Source organism: Procambarus clarkii, unplaced genomic scaffold (genome assembly GCF_040958095.1).
Source record: "Procambarus clarkii isolate CNS0578487 unplaced genomic scaffold, FALCON_Pclarkii_2.0 HiC_scaffold_107, whole genome shotgun sequence".
Lineage (NCBI taxonomy): Eukaryota > Metazoa > Arthropoda > Malacostraca > Decapoda > Cambaridae > Procambarus > Procambarus clarkii.
In genome coordinates, this window is record NW_027189140.1 from 520,549 (window position 1) to 541,814 (window position 21,266).

The 21,266-nt window shown below is 44.4% G+C and overlaps 2 protein-coding genes across 2 annotated transcripts in view; one reads left to right on the forward strand and one right to left on the reverse strand.

Moving 5' to 3' along the window:
* Nucleotides 1-5,223: 5,223 nt before the first annotated feature.
* The window catches only part of LOC138360313 (origin recognition complex subunit 3-like), a 174,876-nt gene continuing 158,833 nt past the window's right edge, over nt 5,224-21,266 (reverse strand). Inside the window, exons 9-10 of the mRNA XM_069320232.1 lie at nt 7,408-7,610; nt 5,224-6,135 (exon numbers count right to left, since the gene is read on the reverse strand). The gene's annotated coding sequence lies outside the window, so the exon portion shown is untranslated. The remainder of the gene's footprint in view (nt 6,136-7,407; nt 7,611-21,266) is intronic.
* LOC138360319 (uncharacterized) lies at nt 15,814-16,596 on the forward strand. Its single transcript, XM_069320237.1, has one exon. It carries the CDS (start codon nt 15,814-15,816, stop codon nt 16,594-16,596), a length of 783 nt encoding a protein of 260 aa, XP_069176338.1.

Consider the following 21,266-nt stretch of genomic DNA (forward strand, 5'->3'; position numbering starts at 1 on the left):
AGCAAAGGTTCCGGCAAGTAGTCCAGTAGGTGTTTAAGATCAGGAAGAGAAAGTGGGACATGTGGGGGGAGATAAATGGAACCACAGCAAGGGCAGCGGGAGCCAAAGAAATTTCCATAGCAGGAACAGGCGGCTCGACCACCAAAACGGGAGGGGATGGAGTGAGTCGGAGGTGAGGGGGGGGGGAGATGAGCCAGGCTTTTGCTTCCGACTCAAAGAGAGGTGTTCCAGCAACAACGTACTGGGCAACAGACTAGAGCTTCTCCACACAGACAGAGACACAGAGACAGAGACAGACAGACAGACACACAGAGACAGACAGACAGACACAGAGACACAGAGACAGACACACAGGTGAAAAATAGGTGAGACAACAGGAAAGTGCTAAGGGAAGTGAAAAATCGGATGAGAAAAAGTTGCCCTAGTGTTTACAGTGCAGAGAAGAACATTCAAGATGGCCACTGGCAAGGGGAAAAACAAAACAGAGCTTGATTTTGAGGGATTCAATGAAGAAAGCATTGATATTAGTAGTCTACATAACAAGTTGGTAAATTTAGATGCTATAGTGAACTCTCATGTAGAAATAATTAGTAAATTGAAAGAAAGTAATGACCATTTGAATAGCAAAGTTTTATGTCTTGAGGGTTTAGTGAAAGACTTGCGCAAGGATAAGAATCAATTGGAAACAAATTGCAAAGCCATGGAAGAAGAAAATAAACTCTTAAAAATAGCTTTGGAAGAAGTTAAAGTAAATTTAAACATAAATGACTACAATAGGTTAGGCAAGGAAATTCAACAGGAGAAACAGCTTTTGTCAGCACAGATGGAGAAAGTTACACAGGGAATAGAACAGTGCAAGAAAGATATGCAACTCACTTATGCACAAGTGGCCAAGGAGAAGGAAAAAATAGAAGAAGCAGTAAAGGAAGTCAAACACTGCAGCAACCAAGATAAAACAAACATTAGGCTAGAAGTGAGGAAAGAATTGGCATCTAACCCGAAGTTGGTGCAAAACACAGTTGATCGGAGTAAGTCCCTGATCATTTTTGGCTGCAAAGAAAAGGCGATAACATCTAGGTCAGAAAGAGCTGTAGAAGAAGCTAAAGTAGTAGATAAAATTGTTGGCCTCGTGGAAGGTCTTACAAACAGAGAGAATGTGTGCGACTACAGGAGAATAGGCAGGTACGTAAAAGGGAAAGATCGACCTTTGAGGATCACCCTAAACGGTGCCAAACAGATGGAAGAAGTACTAAGGAATGCTAGAAAATTGCAAAGTGATGAGGATGGGAAAGGGTGGTCGTTAAGACGAGATCTTTCAAAAGAAGATAGAGAGAAGCTGAAACTGAACCTCGCCGAGGCAAAACATTTAAATGAGAGCAGGAATGAAGAAGAAATAAATTCTTTTTTCTACAAAGTGATAGGGGTAGGCAAACCAGTAAAGTGGTACATAAAGGCAAACCAACAAAATCAATAGAGAGAGGGGGAGTGAAGAATAAGGAGAGGGGGAACAAGTTCCTGAAGATTGCATACACCAACATAGATGGAGTGAGATCGAAGATACTGGAGTTAAGTGATGTAATACAGCTGCAGACACCAGACATTGTTGCACTCACGGAGACAAAACTTGAAGATGTAATTTTAAATGAGGTCATATTCCCAAGGGGCTACTCAATTTGGAGACGGGACAGAAAAATTAGAAAAGGCGGTGGCGTTGCTGTGCTGGTAAAAGAACACCTAAAGGTGAAGGAAATAATGACTGCCAATCCACAAGAAGTTGACATAATAGCACTAGAGATCTGCTATGAGGATGATAAACTAATGATGATAAATGCATATAGTCCACCGCCAAGCAGCACATGGTCAAAGGAGGAGCTAGATAGTAAACGTGAAGATCTTATAACAATAATGAGAGAGATTATAGCGAGAGCGGATAACGATAGATCACGACTGTTGATAGTCGGTGACTTCAACTTGAAATCCATAGACTGGGAAGCATATGAAGCTAAAACAGAAGATTTTTGGACCTGTAAATTTGTAGACCTCATCCTGGAAACATTCTTGTATCAACATGTTAAACAAGCTACGAGGATGAGGGAAGGGGACGTTCCCTCCAAGCTAGATTTGATATTTACCAGGAAGGAGGAAGAGATATTTGACATTCAGTACCTTCCTCCCTTGGGTAAAAGTGACCATGTCTTTTTGGGAATAAAGTATGCAATGCGTTATAAGCTGGAAGAAAATAAGGAGGTTGAAGCAGTTGAAAAACCAGACTTCAGGAGAGGACATTATGGTGACCTTAGAATTTTTTTTAGTGAGTATAATTGGACAGACTTGATGCTAGGCAAGGAAGTGAATGAGATGTATGTCAAGTTTTGTGAAATATATGATAAAGGCACAAAAAATTTATACCAAAACAGAGATGCAGAACTAGGAAATAGGATTGGTTCAATAGAAATTGCGAGAGGGCTAGAGACCGAAAGACACAAAAATGGAATCAATACAGGAAGAGGCCGAACCCCCAAACATACCAGCGATACAAAGATGCGAGAAACAACTACACGGCAGTGAGGAGAGAGGCAGAAAGAAATTTTGAAAAAGGGATTGCGGACAAATGTAAAACAGAACCAGGTCTATTCTATAAATTCATAAACAACAAATTGCAGGTAAAGGATAATATTCAGAGGTTGAAAATGGGAAATAGATTCACGGAAGATGAAAAGGAAATGTGTGAAACACTAAACGAAAAGTTCCAAAGTGTGTTTGTACAAAATGAAATCTTTAGGGAACCAGATACAATAAGAATTCCAGAGAACAACATAGAACACATAGAGGTGTCTAGAGACGAAGTGGAAAAAATGCTCAAGGAGCTCGGTAAGAACAAAGCAGCTGGCCCAGATGGCGTTTCACCATGGGTTCTGAGAGAATGTGCATCTGAGCTCAGCATTCCACTTCACCTGATCTTTCAGGCATCCCTGTGTACAGGAATCGTAGCAGACGGGTGGAAACAGGCTAACATAGTTCCAATCTACAAAAGTGGCAGCAGGGAAGACCCCCTCAATTATAGACCTGTATCATTGACAAGTGTAATAGTGAAAGTATTGGAAAAACTAATCAAAACTAAATGGGTAGAACACCTAGAGAGAAATGATATAATATCAGACAGACAGTATGGTTTTCGATCTGGAAGATCCTGTGTATCGAATTTACTCAGTTTCTATGATCAAGCCACAGAGATATTACAGGAAAGAGATGGTTGGGTTGACTGCATCTATCTGGACCTAAAAAAGGCTTTCGACAGAGTTCCACATAAGAGGTTGTTCTGGAAACTGGAAAATATTGGAGGGGTGACAGGTAAGCTTCTATCATGGATGAAAAATTTTCTGACTGATAGAAAAATGAGGGCAGTAATCAGAGGCAATGTATCAGAATGGAGAAATGTCACAAGTGGAGTACCATAGGGTTCAGTTCTTGCACCAGTGATGTTTATTGTGTACATAAATGATCTACCAGTTGGTATACAGAATTATATGAACATGTTTGCTGATGATGCTAAGATAATAGGAAGGATAAGAAATTTAGATGACTGTCATGCCCTTCAAGATGACCTGGACAAAATAAGTATATGGAGCACCACTTGGCAAATGGAATTTAATGTTAATAAATGTCTTGTTATGGAATGTGGAATAGGAGAACATAGACCCCACACAACCTATATATTATGTGAGAAATCTTTAAAGAATTCTGATAAAGAAAGAGATCTAGGAGTGGTTCTAGATAGAAAACTATCACCTGAGGACCACAAAGAATATTGTGCAAGGAGCCTATGCTATGCTTTCTAACTTCAGAATTGCATTTAAATACATGGATGGCGATATACTAAAGAAATTGTTCATGACTTTTGTTAGGCCAAAGCTAGAATATGCAGCTGTTGTGTGGTGCCCATATCTTAAGAAGCACATCAACAAACTGGAAAAGGTGCAAAGACATGCTACTAAGTGGCTCCCAGAACTGAAGGGCAAGAGCTACGAGGAGAGGTTAGAAGCATTAAATATGCCAAAACTAGAAGACAGAAGAAAAAGAGGTGATATGATCACTACATACAAAATAGTTACAGGAATTGATAAAATCGACAGGGAAGACTTCCTGAGACCTGGAATTTCAAGAACAAGAGGTCATAGATTTAAACTAGCTAAACACAGATACCGAAGAAATATAAGAAAATTCACCTTCGCAAATAGAGTGGTAGACGGTTGGAACAAGTTAAGTGAGAAGGTGGTGGAGGCCAAGACCGTCAGTAGTTTCAAAGCGTTATATGACAAAGAGTGCTGGGAAGACGGGACACCACGAGCGTAGCTCTCATCCTGTAACTACACTTAGGTAATTACACTTAGGTAATTACAGAGACAGAGACAGACAGACACACAGAGAGAGACAGACACACAGAGAGAGACAGACACACAGAGAGAGATAGAGAGGGGGGGGTTAAAAAGTGCAGTATTTACGTTTGCAATGAGACTGAGCTGGGCCAGGGAACGAAGTGGTCACCGCTGGGGGCTTAGGGCTCAACCCAACCACAGAGGAGGGAGGGGAGCCAAGGGAAGTAGTCAGGAGGGTCAGGAGGAGGAGTTAGGTCTGGGGCGCAATGTAGCAGGGACTATAGAGCCCAGTCTTCCAATGCAGTCCGACTCGGGGGGCCTGGTCGCCCACCCCACAAGCCCAAGAAGTCATAAGAGGAACAGGAGTCATCGGCATGAAAACAAGAGGGAAGCTGAACACATTTCCGAATGTGCCCCCACACCCACCACGGAGCCACAATTAGAGGACAGGACACTCAACAAGAGACATGTTGCCGTCTTGCCGGGGCCCCCTAGGGGTGCGTCGTGAGTATACTCTCCACAAACACCACCTTAAGAACCGTCAGTCCGTCGAGATCACATTCAGTGACGAAAGAAGGATTGACAATAAAAGTATCCCCCTCGCGTGAGACGTTGGGTGCCACAGTTCTACGGGTGCAAGAGTATGCCTTCTCAAACACCCGGGCGCCAAAACAAAAGGCCGAAAGAATAATCAAAACAGGCAAAAGGTCGGTGGGAAATGACAATTAGACAGGAGATGAGGGGGGGGGGGGAGAAAAACGAAACATAAGGAAAAGTCATCCGGCAGAATTCGAGAGGACAGCAACAGGAGCATAATAATAATAATAATAATAATAATAATAATAAATTAATAATAATAATATATTTAGAAAATTAAGGTCACAGAAGGACTGACCCATGGAGCATCACACTCCAGCAGCCGCCCACCAAGCCCCCTCAAGACGACAATGGGGCAGATAGGGTGGGGCTGGCGATTAAAAATAACTAGAATCTGGTAGTGAAGATATTATTTAAGCACTGGTTTGTGTGAGAGTATGCACGTGTGTGTGGATATAAACATTGATATGATATTTACATAATTTCACATAAATAGCCTGTCCTTGCAATGAACCGAGCCTGATGCGCTCTTATTATGAAGCCTCCAGACAATGTTTGATCGCCACGTAAGATGACAAATCAATAGTTAGAGCTGCAGGATATAACATTGTTGTGTTGGCGAAGTTTCTGAAGGAGGATACTATCTTACCCGTCAGGTGATGCCAATTGTGTGGGAGTGAAATTATGTCTTCAATGCGAGATAGAGTCAGTCTATGGTGGGATGGAGTCGGTTCCTGGTGGGAGATAGTGTCATTCCCCTGGAGTGGAATGGAGTCGTTCCCTGATGTGTGATAGAGTCGGTCTTTGGAGTGGGGTAGAGTCAGTCTCTGGTGCGGGATGAAGTCGGTCTTTGATGCGAGATCGAATCACTCCTTGGTATGGGATGTACTCAGTCCCAGGTATCAGACGAGTGTCGTTGATTTGGGATGGAATCATATCCTGGTGTGGAATGTAGTTAGTCCCTGGTGCGGGATGGAGTTGGTCCTTAATGTGGGATAGGTGGGGTGAGTCCCCGGTGTGCGATGGAGTCAGGTCTTAATGTTGGATTGCATGCTATGTTGACATTGGGTTGCTGGGCGAGACGTTGCGAGAACTCGAAAATGAGGTTGGGAGCACGGGCAGCAAGGGATGCCCAGGAAGGCTGCATTGTCACCTCTGCTGCCTGTAGGAAAGATACATGTAAAATATTAGATACCATCACACCATGGACCATGCAGAAACTGCATGAACGCCCATGGACATTGCCAGGGCTGAATGAACGCACACAGATGTTTTCAGTTGCTACATGAACGCACATAGACATTGTCTATGTGCGTCCTCATAGATGTTAACCCAGCGTTTGGTTAACGTGCCCACCCAAATTAACAAATAATTATAGTAAGAGAACATAACGAATTTAAATGTTTTAAATTATTTTATGCTCATTCACCTTGAAACTAATCAGTCACAAGAGGCAATACAACATCTATTTTAACAATGAAGTCACACTATAAATAATGTATCTGAGAAAATATTATGACAATAGATGGAACTCAACTGGCATCTCTGGGCTCCCAAGAGATGTACTATCCACTGTTCCATGATGGGCTAAAAAAAATCTCATCCAGAGGGTCTACCAGAATTATTTGGAGCTTGGAAGTCACTATAGATGCATCAGTGTGAGCGGGTATCTCACACTACCTACACCTAATGTGGGTCATAAAAATTACATTGTGGTTAGGAGCTGGCACCTTCCACACCCTATGTAAAGCTAGAGAGAACTTGTGGTCTAGATACATTTAGCCCATCATGGTACAGAGGGTATGTCTTGATACAGACACATAAATAGCCTTACTTATTAATTAAGCCTTTAACTCTTTCTTAAAATTGTTAAAAAAATATTACTAAATTCTTACAAATTATTTCAAATAATTTTAGAAGTGCTCCTAAAAATTTACATTTATCCTTACAGGAAGATAATTCATGTCACACTGGGAGCAACAATTGAGATAATCCTACTGTTACTACCTAAGGTGAGTTTTACTGTCCAAGCACGAGCGTCACCAGCCTAAATACCTATCTGAATGAAAGGTCCATCTGTGGTGGATGAGGGCATGGATGTGATCCACACTGCACGACACAAAGATCTAGAGACGTCACGAGTTGTCTCGTTAGGAATGACATCATTCCATTGAGATATATAGTGTGAACGTCTATTTCATCTAGTCGAGGTTTAGGGCACAGGTAGTACAGTGGAACAGCACTCTGCTTTGCATCACATGACGAAAGATGTGCAAGACGAAAGCAACGCAGACTTTTACACACATTCATAACAACGTAAGTGTACAAACAGGAGTCTGGGTGATCATGCATTGCCGCCAAACTAGGCTATGGACAAGAAAAAGACATGATGTGCGAGAATGTGGGCACAAGAGGGGTGGGGGACAATACGCACGTGTTGGAGGGCATATTGGAGGGCGGCCTCGCGGAGCCTTGCAGCCCCGTATTTGTGCGCCAGCAACAGCATGTCGGGGGCGGCGGTGGGCGAGAGTTCGGCCGCCAGGTGGTTCTCACACGCCCACACCAGGTCGTTCACCTCGTGACGCAGGCCAGCTACCAGCAGTGGTCGCGCTAGATGGCCCAGGTCGCTGCAATCACCTGCAATAGTTCAGAACATAAAAACTTGGGAAGAAGCAGTGGCCTACTGCCCCATACGATGTGGATACAATTTAGATACAACAATTTTTCTTCATGACAAAATTTGGAGCAATGTTGTGGAATGCACCCAAGATGCACTCTTATCTTGGGTGAATCTGGGATAACCAGAGGAGCGAGTTCAATCCCACAGCACTGCACCAAAATTTTGTCTCATTATCAATCATGTATCAAAATCTGTACTAATTTTAAAACACACTAAACTATTAGCCTCAACAGTACTATCAGGAACGTAGGAAGCAAAATAATCAAGTACAAGGAAATGGAGAAACTACAGGAATAACAGAATACCTGAGAGCATAGATACCAGAGGGCCAGGAATGAGTACTTCAGGAGTGAGAAGAGAAGCGGAGAGACTGTATGAAAATGATATCACAAGCAGAGTCAAGACCCAACCAAAACTGACCCACTCATATGAAAACAGAAAAAGAACGGGTGATGAAACTTAAAAAGGGGGGGACAGAGAGAATGGCAAAGTGTGTGAATCAAGAGATTCCAAGCGGTCTTCACAATAGAGCAAGAAGTCCCAGGACTTCTGAAGTTTACAGAGATGCAGCAGTAAAGCAAGCAACTTTGGAAGACTTAGAGATTGCCAGAGATGAGGTTAAAAGGCATCTGTTGGAAGCTGGACGTGACAGAGGCTGTTGGAAAATCTTTGGAGCAGGACGTGGATCGACCCAGCACCATGGTTAACCCCAGACGTGTCGTAACCCATGGACTATGATATGATTAAGATTATTTAACCTTGGATCTGCCCAACTCCACTGGGAGTCCGGAGGCACCGTGCTGGTCGCCAACCCAAGCATTACACACAATCCGCGCGCGCACACGCGCGCACGCACACACGCACACGCGCACTATAAATTCATAAACAACAAATTGCAGGTAAAGGATAATATTCAGAGGTTGAAAATGGGAAATAGATTCATGGAAGATGAAAAGGAAATGTGTGAAACACTAAACGAAAAGTTCCAAAGTGTGTTTGTACAAAATGAAATCTTTAGGGAACCAGATACAATAAGAATTCCAGAGAACAACATAGAACACATAGAGGTGTCTAGAGACGAAGTGGAAAAAATGCTCAAGGAGCTCGGTAAGAACAAAGCAGCTGGCCCAGATGGCGTTTCACCATGGGTTCTGAGAGAATGTGCATCTGAGCTCAGCATTCCACTTCACCTGATCTTTCAGGCATCCCTGTGTACAGGAATCGTAGCAGACGGGTGGAAACAGGCTAACATAGTTCCAATCTACAAAAGTGGCAGCAGGGAAGACCCCCTCAATTATAGACCTGTATCATTGACAAGTGTAATAGTGAAAGTATTGGAAAAACTAATCAAAACTAAATGGGTAGAACACCTAGAGAGAAATGATATAATATCAGACAGACAGTATGGTTTTCGATCTGGAAGATCCTGTGTATCGAATTTACTCAGTTTCTATGATCGAGCCACAGAGATATTACAGGAAAGAGATGGTTGGGTTGACTGCATCTATCTGGACCTAAAAAAGGCTTTCGACAGAGTTCCACATAAGAGGTTGTTCTGGAAACTGGAAAATATTGGAGGGGTGACAGGTAAGCTTCTATCATGGATGAAAAATTTTCTGGCTGATAGAAAAATGAGGGCAGTAATCAGAGGCAATGTATCAGAATGGAGAAATGTCACAAGTGGAGTACCACAGGGTTCAGTTCTTGCACCAGTGATGTTTATTGTGTACATAAATGATCTACCAGTTGGTATACAGAATTATATGAACATGTTTGCTGATGATGCTAAGATAATAGGAAGGATAAGAAATTTAGATGACTGTCATGCCCTTCAAGAAGACCTGGACAAAATAAGTATATGGAGCACCACTTGGCAAATGGAATTTAATGTTCATAAATGTCATGTTATGGAATGTGGAATAGGAGAACATAGACCCCACACAACCTATATATTATGTGAGAAATCTTTAAAGAATTCTGATAAAGAAAGAGATCTAGGAGTGGTTCTAGATAGAAAACTATCACCTGAGGACCACATAAAGAATATTGTGCAAGGAGCCTATGCTATGCTTTCTAACTTCAGAATTGCATTTAAATACATGGATGGCGATATACTAAAGAAATTGTTCATGACTTTTGTTAGGCCAAAGCTAGAATATGCAGCGGTTGTGTGGTGCCCATATCTTAAGAAGCACATCAACAAACTGGAAAAGGTGCAAAGACATGCTACTAAGTGGCTCCCAGAACTGAAGGGCAAGAGCTACGAGGAGAGGTTAGAAGCATTAAATATGCCAAAACTAGAAGACAGAAGAAAAAGAGGTGATATGATCACTACATACAAAATAGTTACAGGAATTGATAAAATCGACAGGGAAGACTTCCTGAGACCTGGAATTTCAAGAACAAGAGGTCATAGATTTAAACTAGCTAAACACAGATGCCGAAGAAATATAAGAAAATTCACCTTCGCAAATAGAGTGGTAGACGGTTGGAACAAGTTAAGTGAGAAGGTGGTGGAGGCCAAGACCGTCAGTAGTTTCAAAGCGTTATATGAAAAAGAGTGCTGGGAAGACGGGACACCACGAGCGTAGCTCTCATCCTGTAACTACACTTAGGTAATTACACTTAGGTAATTACCAGACACCCACCAATCAAACCCCGGACCGCACAGGAACCGGACACACACACAAGCCACACAAACCCATAACCACAAACCGGAGCACGCAGGAACCGGGAAACAAACCTGCCCCACCCCACACACACACACACCTGACCCGCACCCCACAACCATGCACCACAATACACAAAGGAATCATGAGCGAGGAATACATATCTCAGAGACAGGAAGATATTTATCAGGGAACGAATCCCAAGGATACCGACGCTTATAGGCCTCCCAAATCAAATACTCCAAGTCGGTGGGGGGACGATCCCCCTGCCGTCGTAGGCCCAGCATAAACTCGGGAACCTCCAGATCAGGTGGAAACGGCCACTCCTGAAGGTCACCGACGCAAGTCGCATAACGAGGCTGGGGAGCGCAAACCACGTCCTTCGAGGTAGCAGATGACACCGATGAAGCGTACGAGGGCTGTCGGGACGGCCGCGTCGCCGTACGCACAGGAGCAGGGGACAAGCAACGAGATGGTAACGTCCCAACCGAGACCGCAGGAGACACTGAAGAGATGGCCGGAGACGGAAGAGGCGTCGAGACCGCAGTCGATGAAACGGGGACCGAGGAAGGGGTTACAGAACCCCCAGAGTGAGCAGTCTTTTTCAACACCATCACCAGGCCACCCTGCTCACCACGAACCTCAGCAGGGGGAACCACCCCCCCCCCCCCACGAAGAACCGGAGTCATCCGAGGCAGGCGACGCACCTGAAGCAGGAACCGCAGACACCAAATCTGAAGTGGAGGCCGAAACACCGGCACTGGCACCCTCAGGCAAATGCACCTCCGCCACCACCATAGTCTGCAACGCAACCGGAGCCACCCCTCCGTCGCCGGCAGATCCACAAGCGTCGAAATCGCCAATGTCAGCCCAAGCAGAAGTCGAAAGCCGGGAACGCTTAGGCTCTGGCCGCACATCATCAGACCCGGAGGCCGACTCAGAGACACGCGCAACACAAGCTGGGCGAACCGACGCACGTCGCAGAACGGCAGCATCCTCAACCACATGGGGCACCAGGCCAGGCACAGGAGGAAGCGCCGGATCCACCCCATCACCCAGCAAAGCCGAAACAGCCGGCAAGGGCGCAGGGACAGGGTCAGACGCAGCAGAGGACGAACTGGAAGACGGGGGAATCGAGAAGCAGGCAGTCTGAAGAACCCCAGGGACACTAGTCGGAGCAGGACGATCACCCTGCGACGCCACAACATCATGAGGAGAGGCGACAACAACAGGGAGCGCACCAGGCGGTGCAACAGGCGACACAGGGGGCACATCCGCGGCTGAAGAGACGTCCACATCCACTGAATCCTCCTCCACAGGAAGCGGTGGAAAATCCTCCTCACTGAAGAGGTTCACGGGTGCAACGACAGGCGCAGAACAGTCAGCAGCCTGATGGCCCAAGAGGCCACAACGATAACACGTCCGAGGCTGGCGGGCGTAAAGCACCCGAACGTTGTAGCCCATAAGCCGCACAGAGGACGGAATATCTTCCCGGAGCCTCATGCCCAGGGTGCGTATGTTAGTCCTCACACCCTTAAGTGGACTGGAAGACACCACGTTCACCTGCACACTAACCACTGCGCCATACCGGCCGAAGTACCGCCGTAGTAGACTCTCTGGAAACTCCAACGAAGCCCATGCACACTAACGTACGTGAGGGCACCACTCCGATCAGATAGTGACACAGTGCCCGCACCATCCGGCAGGGGCAATGTCCGCCCCTCGTAACGACGGAGAAAGTCGCGATATGCCAATTCCTCGGTAAACTTCAATATCGCTCGACGAGCTGTCACCAGCTCGACACCATAAATGTTGATCACAGGGACATGAAGCAATTCACACACCAGCGCTATCTCTGGGTACCCAGCCCGGCCGGAAAATTCGAGGCTCACAGACTGAGCCCGCAGTATAGGGGGAGGGGGACCCCCATCGCGAACTCCACGTCAGCACAGGCAGGCAGAGACACACCCGCCCTCAACCGGCCAAATTGGTAAACAACACCAACAGCCGGAGCGCCGATTCAACACGTCCGTCTCCTACCGAAGCGAGGGCTAGACTCCAGAAAGCAGAATTTGTTATTATTCTGATAGCAGATTTTTGCTGGGTGATGATGGACTTAAGGTGGTTTGCAGTTATCTTGAGGTTATCTTGAGATGATTTCGGGGCTTTTTTTTTAGTGTCCCCGCGGCCCGGTCCTCGACCAGGCCTCCACCCCCAGGAAGCAGCCCGTGACAGCTGACTAACACCCAGGTACCTATTATACTGCCAGGTAACAGGGGTATAGGGTGAAAGAAACTCTGCCCAATGTTCCTCGCCGGCGCCTGGGATCGAACCCAGGACCACAGGATCACAAGTCCAGCGTGCTGTCCGCTCGGCCGACCGGCTCCCTATCGGCTCCAGTGGTTGAGCCCCATGCACAGATACCATAATTAAGATAGGGATAGATTAGTGCATAATATAGAGAGATGAGAGCAGAGTTAGGTACATAATATCTGATTTTGGAGAGTATACCAACTGTTTTAGAGACTTAGTTATGTGTTGTATGTGGGTACTGAAGTTGAATCTCTTGTCTAGGAATAGGCCAAGAAACTTTCCATCATTTTTATTGCTAATGTTTACATTGTCTATCTGAAGCTGAATTGCATTTGTAGATTTGCTTCCAAATAAAATGTAGTAGGTCTTTTCTATGTTAAGTGTTAGTTTGTTGGTTGACATCCATAAGTGGACTTTTTTTTTTTAGTTCATTATTAACAACATTATTTAGTGTATGTGGGTTGGGGTTAGAGTAGATGAGGGTAGTATCATCAGCAAACAAAATAGGTTTCAGAATGTTAGACACATTAGGCAGATCATTGATGTATATAAGAAATAGAAGAGGTCCCAAGATGCTGCCCTGTGGCACTCCAACGGTTATTGGTAGAATGGGAGAGGTTATATTATTGATGGCTACACATTGGTGTCTATCACTAAGATAGGATTGGATATAGTCCAGTGCATGGCCTCGGATTCCATAATGATGGAGTTTACGTAAGAGGTAATTGTGATTAACAGTATCAAAGGCCTTTCTCAGGTCAATGAAGAGTCCAATCGGAAACTCATTTTTGTCAAGGGCTGAGTAAACTATATCAAGGAGACTAATAATTGCATCGTTGGTACTCTTTTGGGAGCGCAAGCCAAATTGACAGGGGCTAAGAATGTGGAATTTTACGAGATAGGAGTAGAGCTGTTTGTAGATAATTTTTTCAAATATTTTTGATAGTATGGGTAGGTTCGATATTGGTCTATAATTGTTTATGTCTACCGGATTACCTCCTTTATGAACTGGCGTTACTCTTGCTTTTTTAAGAATATCAGGGAAGGTATGACACTCAAGGGAATTGTTGAACAGCAGAGCTATAGGTGGCGCAAGAGCACCTATAGCTCTGCTTTTATATACAATGGATGGGAGGCGCTCTTGTACACAATGGATTTGATTTCACTGATGTTCCCAGCTTCGGTTTTTAGTGAGTGTATGATGGACACAACATCTGTCGGGCTGACTGGTGAGAGGAGAAGAGAGTTTGGATAGCTGCCCGAGAGATATGTGTTGATATGTGTCTGAGTCTGTGGGATTTTACTGACAAGGTTAGCACCAACCGATGAAAAGAAGCTATTAAATTCATTCGCCATTTCTAAGTCAGATGACGGTGTAAGGCCATCCTTAGAGAGTGTTATCTGGTTGTGGGAGTGTTGTTTAGTTCCTAGGATATTAGAGATGGTATTCCATGTGCTTTTCATGTTGCCTTTTGCTTCTTTGAATCTAGTCTCATAATATGAAAGTTTTGCTTTTCTTATGATACTGGTAAGCACTGATGAGTACCTTTTAACTCCTTCCTTAGTAACTCGACCAATCCTGAATTTCTTAAAATTACAGCTTCTCTGTAATTAGGTGATATTTCATCAGGCCAGATGTCTTTTTTTCATGGGCACATTTTACTTAGCAGTGATATATACATACTTTGAGGTTCAGAAGTTTGAGATCCTTTCATGGATGTTGTGGTGAACATACGGTGCTGCAAATTGTTCACAAGACTAGTAAGAAACTATTGATAATTAATGGAGACGATTTTCTTGTTGCTTGTTATGGTAATTCCTCTACACTTCCCCTTCTCAATTGCCATTTGAGCTTCTAAAGTTCTAGTGCCAAGTTTCTCTTTAAGTCCATGCAATGACCTCTGCCGTTTTTTTTTATTAATACATCTGCATTTGTGCAGCTGCCCTAGACTATATGAAGGGGAGTACAGTGCGTCAAAAAGCTAGCTACGTGATGCTAAAAAAATCACCATCACACAGGATGGTTATTCATACAGAGGCATGTGATCAGTAGTCTCCACAGACAGACTCTGGGTGCATTATGAGGATATCATCAACACAAGAGTGAATAAGGCAGCAGTTGTACTAAAAGTCTCCATCTCGCAGGATGGTTAGTCATACAGGGCCATATGTGCAGTAGTCTGCACTGGCAAATTTTGGGTACACTGTGAGGATATCTTCAAGAACACGAGAGTGAATAAAGTAATTGCAATGCTCCAGGTACTTCATGCCAACTGGTCTGAAAGGTCTAATAACTAATAATAGGTCATTCGGTGATGTAGTGTGGGAGATCATGTCGCAATTCCTGCTCACAGAGTTTGCACCTAGAGTGCTCAGGATTGGGAGACCCGTCACCTGTAGCCACCTGCCACAGGTAACGGTAGCCACCTGCCACAGGTAACGGTAACCCAACCTGATCCTGGCAACCACTGTGTCGCTCAGTCTGGTCCACGTTTTGTGCTGCCCATAGATATAGGTTTTCAGATCTGAACAAATCATAGCTTTTTATACTCGTGCTTTCAGGTCGTTGGGAGTCAGTAATTTCTTTCCTTTCAGACCTGAGTGTTTGGACAAATATAGTTTTGACAGTAGAGATGGGGATACCTAGATCTAATTTAACTGCATCTTTGTTACATTTCAGCCAAATCTCTGCCGTTTTTTTTTTTTTTTTTTATTAAGATATGAGGTACATCTGCATTAGTGCAGCTGCCCTAGACTATATGAAGTGGAGTACAGTGTGTCAAAAAAGCTAACTAGGTGATGCTAAGAAATCCCCATCACACAGGATGGTTAGTCATACAGAGGCATGTGATAAGCGGTCTGCACTGGCAGACTCCGGATGCATTTTGAGGATATCATCAACACAAGATTGAATAAGTCCTCTGTTATACAAATGCTAAAGTCTATGGAATCGGAACTAAACATTTCACAATGACACTTCATGAAGGAAGGGCAGTGGGACCGTGGTGCCCCTTCAGGGGGGAGGGGGCACAAGGTCGACCCCGACCCCCACCTCACCCCTGATATAATCACCGTTAATCGTCCAAATTATCTGGACTCCAGCCTCATGGATCTTTCTCATCGACACAGCTGAATGTTCATGATATCAAAGAATTGAGTGAAATACTAGGAACACAGTATGAATGTTTTCACTGAACCCTACACACACTGGGACACATCATGCAGTGACCCGGCCACAAGAACCACGGCCACCAGTGCCACGGCCACCAGTGCCACGGCCACCAGTGCCCCCGGTCACCAGTGCCACGGCCACCAGTGCCACGGCCACCAGTGCCACGGCCACCAGTGCCCCCGGTCACCAGTGCCCCCGGTCACCAGTGCCACGGTCACCAGTGCCACGGCCACCAGTGCCCCGGCCACCAGAACCACGGCCACCAGTGCCCCCGGCCACCAGTGCCACGGTCACCAGTGCCCCGGCCACCAGAACCACGGCCACCAGTGCCACGGCCACCAGTGCCCCGGCCACCAGAACCACGGCCACCAGTGCCCCGGCCACCAGTGCCCCCGGCCACCAATGCCCCCGGTCACCAGTGCCACGGTCACCAGTGCCACGGTCACCAGTGCCACGGCCACCAGAACCACGGCCACCAGAACCACGGCCACCAGTGCCCCCGGCCACCAGTGCCCCCGGCCACCAGTGCCACGGTCACCAGTGCCCCGGCCACCAGAACCACGGCCACCAGTGCCCCCGGCCACCAGTGCCCCCGGCCACCAGTGCCACGGCCACCAGAACCACGGCCACCAGTGCCCCGGCCACCAGTGCCCCCGGCCACCAGTGCCACGGCCACCAGTGCCACGGCCACCAGTGCCACGGTCACCAGTGCCACGGCCACCAGTGCCACGGCCACCAGTGCCACGGCCACCAGTGCCACTGAAATTTGTGGTTGCCCAAGAATCCTAAACGACGATCCTCTTGCCACTGCAAAGGTAGGAGGGAAGTGGACTCTACATTTGAGGCGGGAGATCAAATCACAGGAAGGTGGGCTGAGCTAGTGGAGTGAGGGAGGCCACTGTGGGAGAATCTTTACCTCATCTCTCAAAACTTTCATTCCCAGAGACAACCGCACTGTGAGGACGCCCTCACGACCATGACCCAGTACCCCCCTCCCCCCCACCATACAGGCAACCCAAGCACTGCTGAACCAGGTAAGCATACTGAGCACGCTGATAGCTGAGTGGACAGCGCTTCGGATTCGTTGTCTGATGTACTGTGAGCCCCTTGAGGGTCCATATATAGACGAGGGTAGAAATAGCCTAAGTTACTCTATCCTTTTGAGATGTATTTCATTTTCTCAATAAACTTGAACGAGTCTGAGGAAATCAAACTGGGACAGAAAGCTATACAAGAGATAAAAAAATCCAAAATATTTTTCTCCTGAGATACAGATATTAATGGGAATATTGTACAGGTGTTAATGGTGATGACACCAAGTGTCAACTATGTGGTATGTTAAGGTCTCTCACACTCACCCATTATGTTAAGGTCTCTCACCCTCACCCATTATGTTAAGGTCTCTCACCCTCACCCATTATGTTAAGGTGAGGACAGGGTTAGAGAAGTGTTAAACATATAGTTCAAGGGTTTATTGAACACTCAACCACAGAAGGCGATTCGGTGCTTTTAAAATGCTAAGCTAATTTACATACGTAAATACATAGATACACAGATTTACGGATGTCTTACATAAAGTGTTCGATGTGTCTTTTACATAGTGTCATTAATGTGCATTTACAAATGTGGGAACCGACCTGTGAGATTTATATTTATTTAATTTATATGAATATATATAGAATTTATATTTACGTTAATTTATATACTTCGATAGCAATTTGTATAATGATAAGTGGACTGTATTTCTGCAATAATCTCATAATCTCACAAATCGATCCTCTACACATTAGGGGGGGTTATTAAATTAATATATATATGCAGCCAATCAAACTACAGAAATAACTACATACATTAAGGAGGTTCCTTATCTTATAGTACAGCAGGTTAGTCCACCAGGTATAACTAGGGTGTAGACACCAAATTATCCTCTTTGAGGTAGCTTCCATATCACCCAGTAACTGGTGCACAAATCTTGCATCCTCGTCTTGACCTGTCAAAAGTGCGCTAGCTGTGAAGCCAGATACCTATATATGACAAGTATATCAGAGAAAACAGTACATGGAACATGAAGACCTGGCTTAATTACCTTTAGTTTGAGGCTTCCATGTGATCTAACCGGGTCACCCTATATAATGACATTAATGGCCACTAATGATAAATAATGGGTTTCGGAAAGAACACTTAACTTGATTTGTTGACAGCGTGTTGACAGATGGTACACCTTTGGTATCCATAACACTATGTCCAAGTAAAATTAACAGGAGCCGAATTTGCTCCCGTGTGAGCCTCTGGTCTCGTATAACAATGGCTGCCCTCCTTCCCCACTGACGCCTGGCCTACTTTGTCCAGATTTCAGAAAGTGATAGAAGGGTCACATTTACTCTACTTTAATATTGATAATTAAGTTAATTTATATAAGATGTTTTTATGATGGTAAAGTCCAAAGACTAATGTATTTAAGAATAATTCCCACCATAATAGGTGGTGAATTATAATAGTATGTGGTGATGATATCCCGTTTTCTATAGACGGTAATTCCACTACAAGTTACGTTTTCTATGGGTAACTTGTTGGTAATACAGTTATTATCTGTATGATTATTAAATGGTGTCGGATTTTCCGACATAATTCCCCAGGGGGCTGCTCACGGGTCGAAGTCCTAATTAGAACAGACGAACACCGATACTCCTCCTTCGAATTATTAGATTAATTTGATGTTAGTAGTTAGTAATCACACATTTGTGTGTCTGTTCGTACAGGACGGATGTCCCGTACTAGAGTTGCAGGGGTTAGAAGTCTAATGCGATTTCATTTCCCTGTCAACTCTTGAAAGGCTAATATTCAAGCCTTATTACATATTATTTAACCCAAAAGACTGGATGTGATCAAGTACTACAGTCAAGTATGATTCAGGGACTGCAGTGAGATCAGTGACATTAGATATAACTTGAAGTTTCTTCAGGTAACTGGTCACTGATATATAAACACTGAGGCCCATGGAATACATCTTGATTAAATAATAAATGTATCAAATCAGTCATCAGATTTATTAGGGTTTAATTTAGTTAATTGATTCAGAAGATTGAATAGCTCATCATTAAAGTAAAGTATGGTTCTGAGACTGCAGTGGGTTCAGTGACATTGGTCGCAGTGACTTGTAGCTGTTTTAGGCTACTGTTCACTGATTTGCCACTGAGGCCTCATGAACTCATCTTCAGCTTCAAATGATGATACTAACATCAACCTCTGTTGGTATAGTCAACTGTAATCTCCTTAGTATAATGCTACTGGAGAAATATAATCAGCTGACAAATTTAGATTTCTACTGGTATTGTTTATCTGCAGGCATAGGTCTCCTCAGGCTTGATACTGGGCCTGAGAGTAATTTACCTCCTGCAGAGTTTAACATGGTTATACCCTGATATTTAGTAGGGCTACCGATGAATCGATGGCAATAGTCTGTCCCTACAAGGAGATCGAAGTCGGTGAGGTGATCAGACTTAATATTATCTGCCAATTTTATTCCTCTATTTCCAGGAATTTGGCTGTTGCTCTCAGACCTTGAACTTGTAGGTCTACTGGTATTTTGTCCACCACAATGGCTTGTACTCGACAGACGTACCTGCCTAAGCGTACTGATGGTTGTACCACCTGGTAGACTTGAGGTCCTGCATCTGTTACAAACCCTGAGATGTTGAACGACATCTGGGCTACAGGCCTTAATTGTAATTCATCTGCCAGCTTTTTAGTAATATATGTTCTCTGGGATCCTTGGTCAAACAACCCACGGGTATGGACCTTGGCCCTCTTATTCAGGATGGTAATTTGGGCAGTAGGCAAAGTCGTATTACCTTTAGACTTTGCCGATTGGACACTCTTTGTTGGTTGCACCTTGCAGTACTGTACTGTGGTGGGAATGCTATCTTCCACCTTGGGGTTTGGAGACGTTGTTTTGGTGTCTCTGCACAATGCTGCATGGTGTTGACCTTTGTTACACCTATTACAGGTGTGTAATTGGGTATCACAGTCGTTGATGTTATGTTTCCTGAGGCACCTCGTGCAATGTTGCAAATCTTTGAGTCGCTCAACACGGGCGTCACTATCAGGAAAATTAGGGCAGTGGTACATTGAATGTTTCTCATTGCAGAACAAACATGTTCCATAGCTTCCAGTACCCTTTTGTGTCACGTTCTTGGGTGACACAGTAACTATAGGCTTGGAGGGTCCCACTGCATATACGCCCACACTGCTACTGTTCCACTTTGGTGTTGAATTATATTGTCTAGATTGATTTGGAGTACCTTTGGTACTCTGTGGTTTACTATTATTGGTTTCTGAGGGTTTACTTGGTGGTTTTAATTTGTCATGTGTTCGTAATTGATGAACTACTGACTTTAAACCTTCAGATATTTCATTCATGGATAAGATACTTTTATTGTAATGAGCACTCATTTGTCTCAATATGTCCCTAGGTATTTTCTCCTGGACAATTATTTTCAAGACCCACTCAGCCCCGTTTGTATCTGCTGTCAGGCTGAGGGCATTGATCAATGATTCTACCTCCAGCTTGAAGACTTGGAGTGAATCAGCTGAAGCCTCCGGTGGGGGTAAATGCAACAGCTCATGAACTAAATGTGATGTTCTTACTTCTGGATCAGCATAATTATCCTTGAGGAGTTTTACTGCCAGATCATAGCCGTCATTAGTTAATCTCAGATGGGATACTACTGTTTTAGCCTCACCTGATAATTGGCCTTGCAAATAAGAGAATTTACTACTCTTTGGTAAAGATTGTTTTGAGTCTACAAGGTCAACGAATTTGTTCCAAAATTCGTCCCAATCTTCCTCATCTTTTCCTGAGAAAGTGGGTAAATTAATTGGAGGGAGTCGAGCTTCTGCTTGACTCGTATTAGATGCAACTGTTGTTGTTGTTGCTGTTGCCTTGTTCTGGGCAATTAATTTGACATAAGGCTGTAACGTGGCCTGAGTGTGATCTTCATAATTCGCAAGATCAACCATAATGTCGTCTATTTCTGTTTCTGATAAATTGGTGTTGGCAAGTTCAGCCACATATGTTGCTATTTGACATTTGATTTGCTCAAATTTACCTGCAGCTGCTTGATAATAGCTTTCCAGGTCAGCATAATCAACTTGAGATTGTTGTGACAAATCTTCACATTTCTTGATCTGTCTTGTTAAATGGCCTTTAAGACCTGCAAGGGTTCTTTTCATTCTCCCTGCATTATCCATACTGGCTAGTTGGTGAAGCCTTGTGGGGCTTGTACTTGGGCTGCTCATAATACTGAACAAGCACTGATGGTAGCCTAGGGTAAATTCTGAACTCACTAGGCTGTAATCCTACCTCTACTAGAGGTTAGCACTTAAAATTAATACACATTATATATATACAATCATCCACACTAATGATTTGAGTGATAAACCAGTGTCACTGGAAGTAC

What these genes read in the sequence shown, in the direction of transcription:
- LOC138360319 (XM_069320237.1), top strand. Translation starts at nt 15,814, where the DNA reads ATGAATGTTTTCACTGAACCCTACACACACTGGGACACATCATGCAGT.